At 38.8% G+C, this 18,701-nt stretch overlaps 1 protein-coding gene across 3 annotated transcripts in view; it reads left to right on the forward strand.

Annotated features, from left to right (window-relative positions):
* Positions 1 to 18,701, forward strand: part of PALLD (palladin, cytoskeletal associated protein) — a 195,336-nt gene that overhangs the window by 151,750 nt on the left and 24,885 nt on the right. For 2 of the 3 annotated variants that reach the window (XM_057419221.1, XM_057419222.1), the window contains 2 exons: positions 4,627 to 5,322; positions 18,183 to 18,318. In XM_057419221.1, the coding sequence (XP_057275204.1) occupies positions 4,627 to 5,322; positions 18,183 to 18,318 (832 nt within the window). The remainder of the gene's footprint in view (positions 1 to 4,626; positions 5,323 to 18,182; positions 18,319 to 18,701) is intronic. The other variant, XM_057419223.1, reaches the window with a different exon arrangement.

Consider the following 18,701-nt stretch of genomic DNA (forward strand, 5'->3'; position numbering starts at 1 on the left):
TTGACATGGAAGTGAGCCCACTGCTCTTCCATAGATAAGATGATAGATAAAATTCTTTCCTTCAAACAAAAGTTGCTTTTCTTTGTCTACTTTCTATTTGTACCTTTTCTTTTGTTAAGATGAGGAGGGCCAAAACCTGGAATTGAAGAAACTTGTAGAAAAAAAATATTTTATCTTGGTTCTTTACCTGTGGTGGTTTATTTCGATATACTTTATATATAGTGTTGTAAAACACTGAATACTTCAGTGCCCTTAACATGCTTTATGGTAGACCCTACCTGGATAGGGTTCATTTTGTGTATGACTGCTTCCCTCAAGACTTGGTCAGCATCCCCCTACCTTTGGAGAACCCTCCAAGATAGATAAACGGGATAGAAGGGCTTATATATAAACTTCTATGTTTAAAAGGTACACAGAGCAGGTTATATGGAGGAGTTATAGATTAAACTGCAAATCAAATAGTAGGGTGCTTCCTGGAAGAGGGACATTGTTCCTTTTTCTTTTTTTTTTTTTTTTTAAATGCTCTTCACAAACCTAGATAAAAATCTAAGTTAAAATAAAGCTGGTGGGTATCCTAATATTGGGAACCTGCATATAAGCCTGACAGAAAACTTTCAGTATGCAGGATTTGCTGCATCCCAGAAAATGCCATCTGCTGTAATGTCCTCTGCAATCCAGTCGCCAGTTCCTATTGGGACTTTCAGAGATGTAGAAGCATCTGTCTCTGTCCCCTTCTCCATAGTACTGTGTCCAGGCACTTGAAGTTACATCAGTTCCTGATGGTGGCTGTTACCAGTTCAGTTCTCAAAGTCAAGGACTGCTCTATTAATTTTCAGAACAATGTGATACAAAGAAGGTATCAGGGAACAAACAAAAAAAAAAATACAAACAACATTATGAAAATGGGATAAAAAGATAAAAAAGCCTGTTATAGTCTAAACCAAATATATGCTTCAGAAACTGAAGGCTTGAGTAACTGTTAAAATATGCTGTATGTATTGGCATCCTTAGAGATTCTGATCATCTCTGTCCACTATTTTCTCATACAATCAGTGTTTTGCTTTTAAAAAGATAACATTCTGTACCTGCCCGCCAAGAAACCTAATGTCTCTAGTCTTCCCTTTGAACAGCTGTTTTCAAATGTTTCTCACTATCATTACTCTGAAAGTCATCACCTTATTGAGCAGATTCCAGGTGCCCAGAACTGAACCTGCACATGCAACTGGTCTTACAGACAAGGCAGGCCAGAAACCTCACCTCTGTTGCAACTAATGTCTTCTGCTTCCATTGAAATACTGTTGCTTTCCCATGTGCACTTCTTTAACTGTTTTAGCATATCTATTAGAACATCTGAAAATGTATGTAAAATCTTGGTTAAAAATACTCTGTATTGAAATATGAAAAAGTGAAATGTGAAGCTGACTTTTTGAAAATACTTATGTACTACTTGGTCTGCTTTTCAGTGAGTTGCTGAAATGTCTCAGTATTTGCTTTACCTGGTTATGACTTTTTTAAATATGTACTTCTGCCATTCACTGATTGAATTTTACTAAAAAAAATTACTTTTAAATGTCCATTCTTACATTGCTATAATTAATTGTTAGGCAAAATCAAAGACTCCTCATGAAAAAATAAGTTTTATTCTCTATTGTTTAAACAAGGTTGATGGATTCCCTGAAAGCATGTGTGCCCTTTAAAATGCTGGGATTACAAAACATATTTCAGCTAATTGGAAAGAGGATGTCATTACAATTAAACTAATTTTTCCTGAAAACTCATCCAAAAATTGAATTCTTTTAAATTCCCTTTGTTTCCCTACTGATGAGGGCAACATAGCAGAGATTCCTTTGCCTAATTTTGACTGCTGGGCTCTGTATTTGTAGTACAGCAGTTTTATCTTTCAAAGACCTACCTATGTAGAACTTCCACTGCTGTTGGTGTCATGGCAAAGGAAGATTTGCAAAGTAATTATTCTTTTCTTTTCTTTTTTCTTCTTCATGATGACACATCCTTAGGATACATCTGCTCAAGAAATTACTATTATAGGGCAGTATCTGCTATCAAAAGCTCCGAGGTGGAGAACATCCCTTTGCAGACAAGGATCGTGCATTTCTACCACTGGAATGAAAATTTGCCCTAAGAAGTTCTTTATGGTTTTTCACTACATGGACTGATGTGATGATTATGTCTGCATGTGAATTTTTCAAGCAGACATACACTTGCTTTGCCTGGCCTCCTAAATTCATCAGAAGTTTTGCAAATGGGGTTAGTGCTGTCCCAAGGTACTAAATCCTGACTTACAGGAATGTATAGTCCTGTGGCCTCAAGTCAAATGTAGTGTGAGAGCAGAGACAAACCTCATATTTGCCTGCCAACCTTTTGTAGACATACCCTGAAACTGATCTTTGCTGCTGCCCAGATTGGTACAGCAGCAGCTTGGTGGCAGGCACTGTAGTAGTATACTTACCATTGATAGGGCCATAGATGGTCATTTGTGTTATGCTGTTGGCTGGGCAGAGCACCATCTGACTTGGCAGGGGAAATATAAAAGTCCCAGGACAAGACACTGATTTGCTTTCAGCACATGTTGGGTAAACATAGAAGGGTTGGAGACAGCAAAGTTTCTTCTGTATTCAGCACACCATTTACAATACTAAATATCCCCCTTTTTTTTTTTTTTAACATTAGCCTCCCTCTAATAAATAAATAATATTGGGGGTGACTATGATGAAAAGTAAGTTTTATTTGTAAATCATGTTAGAGGTGTCAGACAATAGCTCTGCAAGTAGACTAAAGATACAGAATGAGTTGAGAGTAATAATCTTAGAGGACTTCCTCTTTCCAATCTGAGGTGATCTGAAGTATTTCTGCCATCAGCCAAGAAAGTCACATGATGATGGGAACTAAAATTGTGTTGCTTTAGCCCATTCAGTGAAATGTGACTTTTATGTAACTTAGCAAAAATTGAGGAACAAGGTTCAGCTCATGTCCTATGGAGTGAAAAGTTAAACTGATAGTGATTTAGAGTCTCTATTGTCAACATTAAAAAATGAATTATAAAATTTACAAGTGAGCTGCAACACTTCAATGTTCTTGTTGCTGATTTAATTAAAAAGGAAAATGCAATCTCCTTTTTAGTACTGAAATATGTATTGTTGGCGCAATGACTGATGTTTCTAGAATGGAACCATCTTTATAACAGAAAAGAAAAAGACCAACTGTTAAATGTAATAATAACTGATTTTTTCAGTTTTCTGTCCTAACCAGGCTTGCTCCCCATTTTCTTATCTATAAACATTCTCCTTTGTCCCGAGATCGTAAGCAGAATTATTGTCAGAAAACATTTTCTGGGAAATATGGATGGTTGGAATATCAAAATTAATCTTAGACTGGAAAATATGATGATACTACCATTTCTAATTTTGTTGCTACCAACAAAAGTATATTGTTGTGCCAGAATTGTACATTCACACATCGCGCATGAAGGAGATAGCTTCTAAAATTTCTGCTCAAAATACTTAAATCATACATAAACAATGACACACATGTATATAATAAAGTATTTCCATATTAAATATACAGCAAAGGTATATGTACATATGCTGAAAATTTGTGGACATCTGGAGTATTGAGATAAAGTTATGATTTCCAGCTGGAAGATGACAAGTTTTAAGCAAGTCAGTCTGATGTACTTGAAGATAATAGACCACACAGTTAATTTTGGTTTCAATGTCATTCAAACGCCGGTATTGTGGACAAAAAAGAAGCCAGTGCGTAGTCTGGTTTTCTTCACTGCTGAACATTTTGCTTCTTTTATTATTAGCAGTTCTGACTGCTCTCGCATAGTAGTTTTTTAGTCTTTATTGTTCTGCTGGTGAATGTCTGCATTTCTAAAAGAAATTATTATTTCCATTTGAGCTGATTGTATTGCAATTTGTAACTCCTCAGAACTGTTTTCAGTACCTATTAAGACACGTCTCAGGGCCTACAGCTAAGAGTAAAGTCTGGAAGAACAAGTGTGACTAAAGACAGGGGAAGTTGAGTTCCTTAGCTTACAAGGGATTCTTGGAAGTCTTATTTGCTCATCTTCAGATACATGGATACGTCTAACACAGAAGTTGGTCCCTTCTCTCCAAGTACCTCATTAAAATTATGGCAGCAATTAGGTCTGCCCAATTGGCCTGCATAGACTGCAGCAGAAATCAAGGCTGAAGTTGTCACTAGGTAAATATCTGAGGCTTATTAATGAAACACAGACATTGAATGAAACGGGCAAGAGATGAAAACAAACCTTGTTAAGAACTTCAACACATTTTTACCGTTACTTATATTATGTGGAAATAAAATATCCTAGGCATCTTCAAATTGTCTTATAATTCACCATTTTTTTAAGAGCTGAAGGTTCTGTTAAATTCTAGAATGAATACACTTTTTTCCCCCTTTTTGAGTTCAAAACCATGTACCATGTTTTAGCTCTGAGGAAATAAGGCTGTTGAAGATACGCAAGCACTTTTAACTTTCCCTGCCTTCTGATTTTCCTAGACCATGAAGTGGTGGAACTTTTGTCTCCTCCTCAACCAGCACTGCATGTCTGATCATCTTTTTGTCTATTTTTCCTTCCTACAGGGACCCTATAAAAATACAGCAGCTGCAGAACCAAATTCGTCTGGAGCGAGAAAGTGGCCAGTGGTACCGTCACCAACAGCAACCTGATCATTACCAGCACCCTCCCTCTTCTCCTTCCTTTCCTCCTCCCCCCTCCTTCCAGGAGCTTGCATCCAGCCAGTCTGTCACTTCTCCTGTGCCAATGAGTATTCTTAACTCTCATACTTCCCCAAACATGCAGTCCTCCAGTTCCTTCAACTATGCTCGACCTAAGCAGTTCATTGCTGCTCAGAACATCAGCCCTGCTTCAGGTTACGTGACTCCATCTTCAGGATCATCTACATCCAGCCTTCCTTCTCCTATGTCTCCAACTGCTTCTCAGAAGCAGTTTGGGAGAGTGCCTGTTCCTCCCTTCTCTCAGCAGTTTGCTCCAGAAGGGGAGTATGCCTGGTCTCCTTCTTCCCCATCCCCTCCACCCCCACCTCCACCTGTCTTTAGTCCAACTACAACATATCCGGTGTGTGATTCCTTTCCACTTCCACCTCCCCCACCCCCTCCTCTTCCTTCCCTTTCTTCACCTTCCCACAGCCTGTCTCCAACTCCCAGATTTCCTAACTCCAGCCAGTCTCCAGCAGCATTTCTCAGCTCCATGCTGCCATCCCAGCCACCACCCATTTCTGTCAATGCATTAGGCCTCCCGAAAGGAGTGACGCCTCCGTAAGTATCTGCTAATGAGCTCCTTGAGTTTGACTGTATTGGAGATTGTACTGAAGATTACTGCACTTGCTTCATTTTATGTTTCTGGGATACTTCCCTGTTACCTACCACCTGACAGAGGTGTGTGAATAGTTTGCCAATGCCTCTGTGCTATAGATCGGATATAACCCTCACAGAATTGAGATTCTGAGAGAGTCCTAGAGTAGGAACACAAAACTTTAAATTGGAGTTGATGAAAATCTGAAAGCAGTAGCAAATGCCTAGGATGGTGGAAGGAGATCCAGGAAAACTCCTCTCATGACCCAGTTCTTTTAAAGTCACATATGCAGTGATATTTGCAGTCTGTGTTCCTATTATGTCTGCATGTAGAGAAATACCAAGTAAAGAGAGCATTATTCAGAAATCTGTATAGCTTTGTGATACTTAAAGTATAAGGTATTAAGTCTACATCTGACAACAAAGTGGTTGTAATGATGTATTGACTTTTGGCTAGTTTTTATTCTGAGGAAGTTTAGGAAAGTGTTTAGGAGGGGATTTAGAAAAGCGCTGCATAAAACCAAGCAGAATCCCTCCCCCTAACAACTCTGCATGCTTGTTTTCCCCTTTTGTCCTCTCTAAAGGCCAAAATAGTATTTTGGAGCATGTCAGCTCCCTTCATAGATCAGTTTGTCTTTCCACTGGCACTATACTCTCATTCCATCCTTAGAGAACAAAGAGACATGCTGAAGAACAAAAATGAGAATAGCTGTGTCCAAGGCTTATTTATAACTTTGTCTAGAAGTTTGTCTAAACAGATCTATGTATCTAGGTGACTTGCACAGCTACAGACTGTTGCAGCAGGGACTTCTGTTATTTCAGTCCAAGATACGAAAAGGAAGAGAAGGCAGAAAGTAGACAGATATCAAAGTAATAAATCATACATATGCTTTAAAAAGCATTTCTTTATCTTGATTTCTGTCATATGGGTCATTATGGACTCTTGCCACAAAACAGGCTTAGGAGAAAAATTAATAAATAGTACTGTTTTCCCTTGCACTTATAATAGTTGTGATTTTCTGTCTTACCATGTCCTTTGCACTGGCTGAGTTTCCCTATTGGTACTGACTGCTGAAAGCTGCATGATTAAATTACTGACAGCTTGACTGATAAGCACAGTCCCCAGAAGCCTGAATTTATCCCTGATTTTCCAAGAATATCTGTAGTACAGCTATATAGTTCTGGATAGGAACTGGTTTCTCTTTCAGGTTCCATTCTGTGTGCTCTGAGGGTGACAGCAGCAGTCTGATCCTCTGCTTGTCCCTCATTCCCTGTTGTGCTACATTCGTGCACACATGTTCTCATTTTAGGCATTAGCTGTTTTATTTCTTATTCCCTTTGATCTTTGGACAGAGAGAAAACTCTGCAAGGATGTTTTCCCCCTCCCCATGCCCCTCACTTTCCCAAGCCTAGCAGCCAGTCTGGGTGTGCATGTGATGGTGTGTCTATCTCCCCCAGGACAAGGCAGCAGCCTCAGGCTCTGAGCTGAGGTTGAGGTGGTTGGCTGTTTGGCCTGCATTCCCTCAGGAAATGTAGTCCAGATGGGAGCTGGATCATGTTAACTGTACTGAATGTATGTGTGTATAATTTATATATATATACATATGTGTGTATATATACAATAAGCATTTGTCATTGAATTATAACATTAAAGCATGGTAAAAGATGTACTGTGTGATGAAAAAAAAAAAAGTAATAATCTATTGTCATGTATCTTTGATGCCAATTTTTCCCTGGCCTCTCCCTTTTCATTTTACTGTGTAAGTTACTAATGTCTAGTGTGCCTTGGTGAGTAAATAATTCTGTTTCCCATCATTCTCATACTGCTCCTGAGCAATTCTTCTTACCTCCCTTCCCCCCACTCCTTTTGCTCTCTTCTGCTTTGTGCTATAGCCTCAGATCCTTTTTTTTAACTCCACCTTCGCTTTTTCTTTTTCCTTGTCTTTTGCTTAATCCTCACAAATCTTCTTTTCTTGAACACATTTGTCTTTCTGAGATGTAGGTTTTGAGCCGTTCACAGTATTCCATAACCTCGGCCTATAGTCTGGCCATGTACTCTATGATCTCAAAGATTCATAAATTGAAAAGGATGATACTGCTTTCTGACAGTGCTGTGCAGGCTGGGTGCAAGGGACAAATTAGAGCATTCAAAGTTTTGCTTCAGCTTGGCATCTAAAATGCTAGTCATCCCATTTAGCTTTGTCTCTTCTAGATCAGTCATATAGTGGTGATATGGAGAATATGATAGTGGGTCGCTGAATGTTACCTAGGCAGTTAGAAATACCTTTCATGGGAAGGAGGTATATTTTTGCACTATAGAGTTTCCAAATACAGTGTTTGAAGTGGTAGAATTTCCTCTTTAGAAAACAACTTTATGATTTATTATCATATTTTTATTTCATATTTTGAAAGTTTAATGATATTAAAAAATAATTTTTTTAATAACTAATTAGTATTATTTTGTTTATTATATTTATTTCCAGCATCAATGGAAGCAGACTTGGATCTTTCATTGCATTTAGATACTTCAGCCCTTTAGTATCAAGTGTCTCTAGCAGATAAAATGCTCTCCAAACAGTTTTCCTGTATGCTTTCAATGTTTTCATGGCTCTCTCCTTTTGCCTTTTTTGTGTGTGTATTTCAGGGCTGGTAATTCACTGTTCATATTTGGATTATGTGGTCTTTTTACCATGGCTGTTTTACTCTCTCCAAGGCTGTAGGTACTGTACACTGATAGCCAAATACCTGAAAGAAAAAAAATACTAAACATTTAGCCTTGTCAGAGGCTCTTGTAATTACCAAAACCCATTGTTTGGCAGAGTAGGAAATTCTACAGACTTTTTTTAGAAGTTAAGCATCTTGATATACTGTGGAATCTGTTGAATTTTTTTCCTAAATTTTTCCTACATTTCAATAATTTTTTCATTACTAAATCTTAGTGCAATCACAGATCTGCTCTTCAGAATTAGTATTTGGTAGGCATCATGCTTATTTTCCTCAGATTGCTTTTGTGGTAGGAGTAGAATAAAGGTAAAGTAATAAGCATTGCAGCTGGAGGTAATTATTTTTGTAGATGTTCAAAGGCAGCATCAGTGACATTTTCTGTAACATCGAAGGCACAGTGGTTGCATACAAACCAACAGAGTCTTCATTTCTCCTCATGGAGTCAGACCTTCCCTCCACCAGCTTTCTCCAGGCATTTCTTTTCCAGTGTATGTATCTTTGTTCTACTTAAAAGATAAATTAATCCAAGGAAGGATTCTGCCTCTTTTTCTGTGGGGTCAGACAAAACGTTTCTAACTATTCCATCCTTGTACTCTGTGAGCAGTAAATACGATGCTAATGTTTCAGCTAACAGTTAATATTGTCCTTGGTTTTGGAGCCTCAGTATCTGTGGAAGTGACAGTGTTATCTAAACCAGTTGATCAGATAAACATGCTTTCCAGTTGATAGATTTGGAAACATGACACTGGGGGGATTGTTTGTTTTGAGTGGGTTTTTTTGTTGTTTTTTTTTAATAACATGTAGTCTTACAGTCTTGCCTGTATCATGGGAATAGCTACTTGTGAATTTACTCCATTTTATTTGGACATCTGAAACATGGAAGGCAGCTCCGTGTCATTAATAGCTACTAATTCACCTTTAAATATTTTAAGTATTTATTTGCAACAATTGTATGGTAACTGCTTCATTTGAATAAAATATATCTCATCTTTCCAGTAAGCTCTAGGCACTTTGTAGCGACCAGCATTTTCAAGCTGTGACTGTGGTGGCTGTAGCTGAGCAAGCTTTAGGAATAATCTTTTTCTCTGTTAATCGGGCAGGTGTGTTAAATTCATCCCTGGCCAGAGCATAGTGATATTAAACAAAAGAGAAGAGCTAGTGGAACTAAGTACCTAATTATGTACTTAAGGCATTAGGAACGCTTGTCAGTTATTTCTGAGGTAAAACTTGGCTGGAGTAAGATTGTTGGGTGCTGTTCTTAAAAAAATCTCAGTTATTTCTTCACCTAAAGAAGTGGGTGGATGTGTTGGACTCAGGTTAACTTTCAGTTACAAAAGGCTTGCAGGGAGCAGAGTTAATGTGACAGACCTAGAACTGAGGTGGTTTTGTCCACAGTTAAGTCTGTAGGAGCTGTAATCTGGTCTTCACTGTTCATAGAAAAAAATTATATCTGTATGAAAAGAAATAAGTATACTTACAAATTCTAGGCTAGCACATACATTGGCAAGTTTACAAGAGCATTTGTGAAAGCAAAATTAATCCCATGAGAAGGATCTGGTCAGCATTTAGTGAATATTTAAATAACAAGAATATAAATCCTGCTACTGAAAGGTGTGGAGTCACCCAACCTGAAGAAATAGAATCTCTTTCCAAGTATAAAAACCATGTATTGTCAGCCATACATATATCCTTTTGAAAGTACTTGAGTAAAAAATACCGTATTTTCTTAATGTAGACACTTTCCCTGAAAGTAAGAGTTTTTCTTAAAGTAGGTATCTTCAGTAAAATAACCTGAGTCACAAACAGAAAAAGTCTGACTCTACAGAACTGCTGAAAGAATATGTCTCTAGATTTACAACTTTCTGAAAAATAGTGGAAAACGGAACAGAAAACATTGTTTTGAAGAGAAGATTGTCTAAAGTATCTTGTAAAATGTAATTAAATAAGCATCTTTTATCATCCTACACAAGTGGATTTAATTTCTGTTTCAATGATCTCTAGAACCTTAAATCCAAATCTTAAGTGAGATTATGTGGGAGTCATGAGAATAGCAACATCAGAGAGGTCTGTGTTTTTTTCCTCTTTGAATCAGGGGCCTTTACTGTGATTTGGCCATTGAATCCTATCTCAAATAGCACTGAGGCAAATATTTTAGTAACCCTCAGGTTCCTTAAGTCAGTTGGCAATGATGGCAACCACTCTGAGGAAAAGCTACACTTCCCCATCTTTTTATCTTACAGCTTTCAACAGTCTTCCAGTACAAATGTCAGATTTCATTTTAGAGTGAACTGTATTTTTGTCCTATGTAGGCCAGACATTTACTTCCATTTCTGTAAGTTATGCCTGTCACAACTGTACATAACGTATGGGGGTAGCCTACAGTATGATTGATGTGAAACTAGTGATACATAGGAAAAATTACCTTGATTAAGAATTCCAACATCAAACTGAGGGGGAGGGTGAGGATGGTTTTGTGCTTCTAAGGGAGTTCACCTCATCTCTGTATGCTACCTGTTCAGCCATACCTGGAGTTATCCTGGATCTCAGGAAAATGCAGATAAAGACAAGTACTTCTGTCACTGGAAAAATTTCAGCCAAGATTAGGGTTTGTGTTCCTGTCCATTAGACTATCTTTGTTTAAAGTTTTTTGCTTTATTTTGTTGTACCCGTGTGGTTTAGTTCTTTTTCTAAATGGTATTTGCTAGATGTTTAAGAATGTTGTAAGATGGCAAGTGAACTTAACTAAGAGAATTGGTACATACACCTTTCTGTTGAAAAGGGAGAGAGGCTGCTTAGCAGCATTGGTTTGTAGCTTTGTTTGCAGATGTATTTCTTCAGAGGACTTAACTTTCTTATTTTAAGCTAATCTGAATGCCATAGAAATATCTGTGAATGTAGAAGCCAAGTGCAGTGCTTGATAGTTGTGGAGACCTTAAACAGTAGAATTAAACTTGGCTAGGGATGTTAAGGATAACAGGAAGGGATTCTATAGCTACGTAGCAAATAAAAAAACGGACTAGGGACAACGTAGACCCCCTCTGGCAGCTATCGGGAGAACAGGCTACACAGGTTTTGGAGAAGGCTGAGGTTCTGAATGACTTCTCTGCCTCGGTCTTCACTGGCAAAGGCTCTGACCACACCACCCAAGTCTTGGAAGGCAGATGCAGGGACTGTGAGAATGAAGGCCTTGGGCCCACTGTAGGAGAGGAACCGGTTCGAGACCATCTTAAAAATCTGAACGTGCACAAGTCCATGGGTCCTGATGAAATCCATCCGCGGGTCCTGAAGGAGCTGGCGAATGAAGTTGCGAAGCTGCTGGTCATCATATTTGAGAAATCATGGCAGTGAGGTGAAGTTCCCAACAACTGGAAAAAAGAAAATGTAATCCCCATTTTCAAGAAGGGGAAAATGGATGACCCAGGGAATTACAGACCAGTCAGTCTCACCTCTGTGCCTGGCAAAATCTTGGAGCGGATTCTCCTAGAAGGCATGCTAAGGCACATGAAAATCAACAAGGTGCTTGGTGACAGCCAGCATGGCTTCACTAAGGGGAAATCCTGCCTGACCAATTTGGTGGTCTTCTATGATCGGGCTACAGAACTGATGGACACGGGTAGAGCAGTTGATGTCATCTACCTGGACTTGTGCAAAGCGTTTGACACTGTCCCACACGACATCCTTGTCTCTAAGTTGGAGAGACACCAATTTGATGGGTGGACCACTCAGTGGATAAAGAACTGACCAGGCTGGACGAAGCCTTGGGTGAGATGGTTTAGTGTGAGGTGTCCCTGCCCATGGTAGAGGGGTTGGAACTAGATGATCTTAAGGTCCTTTCCAACCCTAACTATTCTATGATTCTATGATTTCATCAACTGGAGTAAAGGTTAATATTTTGGATATATGACCTTGTCTCAGTCCAGTGTAGCTTTTTTTTTCACATGCTGCTTTTTTGGCAGCTACCTGATCTTCTCAAGACTTCAGGACTCTGAGGACTGTGCCAACCTTTGCTGCATTCAGGAGCAGTCTGTGCTTTAGTGATTTCTTCTTTACTGTCACTTCAGGTGAAGCTGCTAACAATCAGGAATTCAGATAAGATTACTGGTTACGAAATAAGTATATTTTAAAATCAGTATCCAACTATGTGGATGTCTTGAAAGGCAAATGACAATTGCATTATCTGTGTTAACATGCAGCATGAGACAGAGGGATAACTTGCTCAGGTGGGGAAGGAACTGAATAGGAGCATGAAAAAATAGTACTTCTTTAAATGAGTAAAAATGCATTTGTAAAGGTAAGCTTTAGAAAAATGGATTTTTGGTGGTGGGCATGCAGTTTGTAGATGAGTTGTTCTCTGTGTTATCTAGTCAAGAAGGCTCAGACTTACTCAGAAACACGTATTATTCATATCAGTCTTGATCCTAGCCAATGCGGAAGCACAGTTTTTTTCAAGTGCAGTTTCATCACCTTGGGTGGTAGAAATAATTGAACTTTTGTTACCTTTGTTTCATTTAGTACAGGTCATCCTTAGTCAGGTCTGTGCCTCAGGCATTGCCTTAATTCAGATGAATGTAGTGTCATATTGCTGAACAGAGCTGACTCCTGTCTCCACAGCATGCATGACAAGATCAGACTAAAAGGGTTTTAGTATGCAGCTGCAGCTTCAAAGTTTGTGACCTATTACAGTGCTTGTAGTAACTTTCTTACAGTAACTGAAAAATGTATTAAGTGGGCAGGAATTAGCTGTATTTTTGGAAAGCTTTAGTTTTAAAGGAAAAATCAAGTTACTGTTCATTACCTCAGTACCAGAGAATTGATTTGGATTTCTGTGAAACTGGCCATATTGGCTGCAAACAGGAATTTGTTCTTGGAAGGATAACAACAGCCAGCCTGTTGCCCTTGTTTACACTGTAAAAGGTACATAGGAAAAGCAGGAATTGCATCCAGCATGCACTCTGTGTAATTAAAACATGAGAAGTACTGCTGGTTTGGCCTTCTTTCTAAACAAACGTTAGGGCAGATATTCAAAACTAAGGAGAGCCAAGCCAAGGTTGCAAAAATCTCTGCTGTCAAAAATCTCTTGTGTGAATTAAGATGACTGAGTTTTGGCAATTCCATAGCACCCTTTTTGACCAAAAGAATTCAGACGTGTGTGCTTTTATCTATGTCTGTGTTCAGGCCTGCTGTGACTTAAGTGATGCATGTTTCTGAGGTGCTCAGAAATCTGTGTGAATTGCAGCCTGATTCTCAAAGGCTGATAGACATTGAAATATGTCTTCTCCAGCTGTCTCCTGCTACCTTTATAATCACAGCATACTCTGAAAATTGCATCAGGCAAAGTATGAACGTACAAATACATAAATGAATTGGCAGAACGTTTTATTTGATACTCTCCCTGAGAAAAGATGAAAAGAAACCTGATGAGTCACACACTTAGTGCACAAATCTTAATGCATCCAGATAAGGGCATGTAAGATGGTCAAAAATATTTGCAAAAGCAGCTCGAACAAGTTTACTGCCAGGCTGTCTTGACAGACAAACAGTCTCTCAAGCTGAATGGATCTGTGCTTTAGAGGATAGATTTACCAAGGATCTTCTGTTTGTTGTCATTGCCTTGTAGCAATTTTGAAATTCATCCCAAGAATGTATGTCTTCAGAGCTAATTTGGTGGGGGGTATGTATGTGTGTGTGTATATTTATGTACATATTTTAAAGTAGAGAAAGAAAAAATGGTAGAGAGGGGGTGGAAATAGAGCATCTGCAGGAAGAATTGCATTTTCCTTGTGCACCTCTTAGAATCATAGAATAGTTAGGGTTAGAAAGTACCTTAAGATCATCAAGTTCCAACACCCCTGCCATGGGCAGGGACACCTCACACTAAACCATGCCACCCAAGGCTCTGTCCAACCTGGCTTTGCACACCGCCAGGGATGGAGCATTCACAACTTCCCTGGGCAACCATTCCAGTGCCTCACCACTCTCACAGTAAATAACTTCTTCCTTATATCCAATCTAAACTTCCCCTGTTTAAGTTTGAACCCGTTACCCCTTGTCCTGTCACTACAGTCCCTAATGAAGAGTCCACCCCCAGCATCCCTATAGGCCCCCTTCAGATACTGGAAGGCTGCTATGAGGTCTCCACGCAGCCTTCTCTTCTCCAGGCTGAACAGCCCCAACTTTCTCAGCCTGTCTTCATACGGGAGGTGCTCCAGTCCCTCATCATCTTCATGGCTCTCCTCTGGACTTGTTCCAACAGTTCCATGTCCTTTTTATGTTGAGGACACCAGAACTGCACACAGTAGTCCAAGTGAGGTCTTACTATTCCCTTTTTTTTTTTTTGTCCCAATTTGAAATAGTCCTGAAAGAGGTTTTCTAAAGGCATTTCAAGAAATTTTGACTGATACTCACTTCTATCATTATGTTTTTAAACAACCTTGCTTACATTGTAAACATAAGTGAAGGGAAGGGAATCTGTTTTTCAGGCAAATTGCCTTGACCAGGTCTTGGATGACACTTCACACCCACTGTGCAAAACTCAGGATGTTCTGGCACATGATCAGAAATCTGGAAGGTTGTCAGGGAGACTGCCTCTCCTATTAAAAGCTACCAGGGATCCCAGGCCATTGCTGGAATATTTGCATGCCTTTAATAAAATTCCTTAGCTTCCCTACATGACTTTTTCCAGTGCTTAACTGTCACTGTTGGAGGGTGGAGAGAGTTCTGTGTTTTTTGTCTAAGCTAGACCTGTTGTTCTTCAAGTTCTTATCATCCTCAATGGAATGGGGAATCATTGAATGCTACCTATTTTTTGCTGGTTTATGATTGAGTCACCTTTCTATCTTCATTCTCCTTATTTCCTGATTAAATAAATAGGTTTGTTTTTTTATTTTTGTGCATATATGACATAGCTTGTCACAAAAGCTGTTCTTTTAAAACCATCTGACAAGGGTTTTTGTTCTAAAACTTTCCAATTTGCTGTCTTTTTCTTGAAGTGCAGTGGTAAAACTGTATCCAGGGTCCAACAGCAAGGAGTAAAGGAAAGCAATGAAGTTTCATGGTTCATGCTAATGTGTCTGAGAATTAAATTTCTTTTCCTTTTGAAATAATGACGTTCACATCCAAGTTTTAACCTCACAGATTCTTGAGAGATGCTGAATATGTTAATGCTAATTTTACATTAATATGCTGTCATGCTTTGAATATTTTTTGTGGGTTTTATCATCATTAGGCCACCTCTAGACTAATTATGAAGATCATTGCAGTTGTTATGTGCATATGAGCTGCAACCTCCACAAGTTCAGCGTGAGCAGCCAATTTGAGAAACATGCTTTCTTATTTCATATTCCAGTTCTTAAGGTTGAAATACTAAGTACTGAACTTAGTACATATAGACCTTTGAAAGACCTCATTGGTCTATATTCTTCCAGTTTGATAGGAAAAAAAAAATCCTTGATACTCTCTGAATAGCTTTTTCAGACAGTTGTGCAGCCATATAATAGAAATTTCAGCCAGACTCTCTTCCCCTGATTTATTGGGGAACTTCAATAAGCCTGAAGGTTTACACAGAAGCTACAAACTGAACTATATGAAAGCTATTTCTTTTTGCTTGTCTGCATGCTCATGTGTGGTTTGATATGATTCTAATTTCATTGCCTTATTATCCTCATTGTTTTAAAAGGGACTGTAATACTGTTTTCTTATCTTGAGGATGGATTTTGAACTTGCTGACCTGTAATTCTCTCAGTACTCCTTCCTATTTTAGAATGGGTGTGCTTACTTTGGGGGTTTTGTTTTCAGAGATAACTGATAATGCTTCAGGAAATGCTTTCACTTGTTACTTGAAATCCACTCCAGAGCACTTAGCCCATCCCCCTCTTTTCATGAGCTGTTGGGACTTCCTTGGGTAAACTGCACATTCCACCTTTACAGCCTGTTGAGTGCCAAGCATAAGCAGGCCTTTTCCTTTATCACTCAGGTATGAAATTTGTAAGAACGTGAAATTAAAACTATTTCTTATCATTTGGAGCTTTCAAGGTAGGATGCATGTCTCCATGAAAAGCTGGTACAAAGCTTCTTCAAGGTGAAGCCAGGTTTAAAATATGCTGCCTTGAAGTTGGCCAGATTTTGTTTTGGGAGGTGTGTGTCCTTATCTGAAAAGTGGTGAAATTCAGTTCCCTGACAGTGCAGAGCTGGGTGGGGTCAAAGGCTGGAAGGTGAAGGGAAAGACTGAGCAGAGAGATAGATGCCACCTTTCCACTAGCCTTCCAGTAGCTGGTCCAACCTTCCTGAGGGATGTTATCTTCTGGTGCCCTCTTTCCACCTTCTCGTCTTCATTTTCCTTCCATATCTTCCTTTAAATTTACTATCCCCAAGATTCTTGAGTTACTGAAACATCTCTTCCTCAAAGAGATCTTACCCCTTCTTCCTCTTAGCATTCTCTTGTCTCCCTGTAGATAGGATAGTTTTCCTGACTTCTTCCCCAAAACAGAGTGGAAGAGACTCTCTCTTTTAGTTGTGACTGAGAAGATGCCCAGCTAAATGCCGAGGGAATTATTCTGCTGGTTACTTAGATCTCCAGCTAGTGGCCAGATATTTCCAGGGTGAGGGAGGCTGTTGTTCTCTGGCTGTTTGTGACATTAGGCAAATGTCTGCTCTTTTGCTGCAATTTAATGGGGAAATGCATTTTTTTTTTACCATTTTCCCATTTTAAATTTAGTTTCAGTAACAGAATATGAAATGTTTTAGGAATTTAGACATAAATGTTTCCAATTATTGTCTTCTCATAATGTATTTACTTAATTCCTTTTTTGGCTTTTGACAGCATGTATGTATTGTTTCATTTTAACTAACGCTAAAAGTTACCATTGAAAACACTTGCAGAAGAATGACTTTTCTCTAGCCATGTTGTAGAAAATTAGTACCAAGAGTATCCAAGAAAATTTGCTATCTCCATATGATTCTTGTTTAACATTTTGGTGTTGATAACTGAATTATGAAATTGTGCATTGGAAACAAGTTTACCACTTACATGCTAGTCTGATTTTCTTTTTTTCCCCTATCTCCGACATCTGTGAGTTTGTTTGTCTGGTTTGATTTCATGTTTTGCATAAGTCATTCCCATGTAATGGGCTGAGCCCTGTTTAGTTGAAGTGGAGAAAAAAAAAAGATAAACCAGAACTCACTGAATCAGTGTCAGTGTTTTAAATGATAATGTGTGACTTCAGTGGAGAAACGAGCTGTGCTACAAGTTTCACATACTGATAGAATGCTGATTTCTTCACAACTGTGTAAGAGCAGCTGATCTCCAGTAGAAATGTTGGGCATTTCCAGCAAAAGAGCTACCGTAAATGTTAAATATCAGTTCAGACTGGGGAAAAAAGGTTCCCTGTGCCATTCCAGAAAGTAGGAGTGAAACATCCTGAAAGTACAGTCATAACTTGTGGTGTAACTTGTAGGCTGGTATGAGGCATAGCTCAGCCCTGGGAAATGCTTGCTATTCCACCGTGAATCCCTGCTGCTGAAAACTGCTTTACAGGGATGATTTTCCTTTTCGCCAGAGTACAGAAACAACATTTACATGTTGCCTTCTGGCAACATCAGAGAGATGAGAATAAACATGAAGTTATGCATTGTGTACTGCAAAGCTGTAACAAGGAATGAGTTAATAAATAATGTAGGAAATTAATTATTAACTGCCTCGTCTTGCATCTTTCTAATCTTTTATCTAGCTGGTACTCCATAGGAACCTAGTTTATCTGCCATCCCCACTTACCTAGTCATGCTTTCTCTTTCATTTTCCCTCTCACTTTGCTTTATTGCTCATCAGTTTCCCCTTTGAGTGTATGGTGTTTACAGCCACCGCTACACAATCCTGAGTCCTGTTTTAGGTAATGCATGTATAAAGCTTAGCTTTAACTTTGCTTTTAAAATAATAATTTCATCAGTGATGTGAGTCAGCAGGAATAGCATAGTAAATAAGATACCAGACCTTTAATTTCAAAGAAACAATGTTGTTTTCTTCACCAACAGCAGTGGGTCCAGATAAATTCCTAAATACCAATGATTTCAGGAGAGCTTATGAATTTTCCTGTACTGTTTTGCAGGGGATTTCCCAAGAAAACAGGCAGAACTGCCAGGATAGCATCAGATGAAGAGATTCAAGGGTCAAAAGATGCTGTAATTCAGGATCTGGAAAGAAAACTTCGCTTCAAGGAAGACCTTTTGAACAATGGGCAACCGGTATAAAAACATAAAATACCCCAGGGAATGGGAGTGGGAATCATGGGCAGTTTCACAGATATGCTGCATATAAAATAATTATTGTAGATTATTTTTATATTTTATGTATTTATTATTACTTGCATTTCCAAAGCTGCATTTCCTTGAGGAATTATAGTGTACATTTTGACCTGTTGCTCCTCCTTTTGCTTGACAATTTCACTTGGACCTAACAAAGCAGTGGAGATCTCAAAGGTGATGAATTTGCATAAGCCTGCACAGTCTGTACCTTTTTCAGCCTCAGAGGCTACATGCTTTGCATGTTCATCACTGAGTGGCCAGTAAATATATACAGAGCTCTTGATCAGACAAGGCTCATTCTACCTTTTGCCCAGCTGTTGGAC

This window comes from Pezoporus wallicus, unplaced genomic scaffold (assembly GCF_028554395.1).
Source record: "Pezoporus wallicus isolate ANWC-B61680 ecotype Strahan unplaced genomic scaffold, APGP_CSIRO_Pwel_v1 contig_2384, whole genome shotgun sequence".
NCBI lineage: Eukaryota > Metazoa > Chordata > Aves > Psittaciformes > Psittacidae > Pezoporus > Pezoporus wallicus.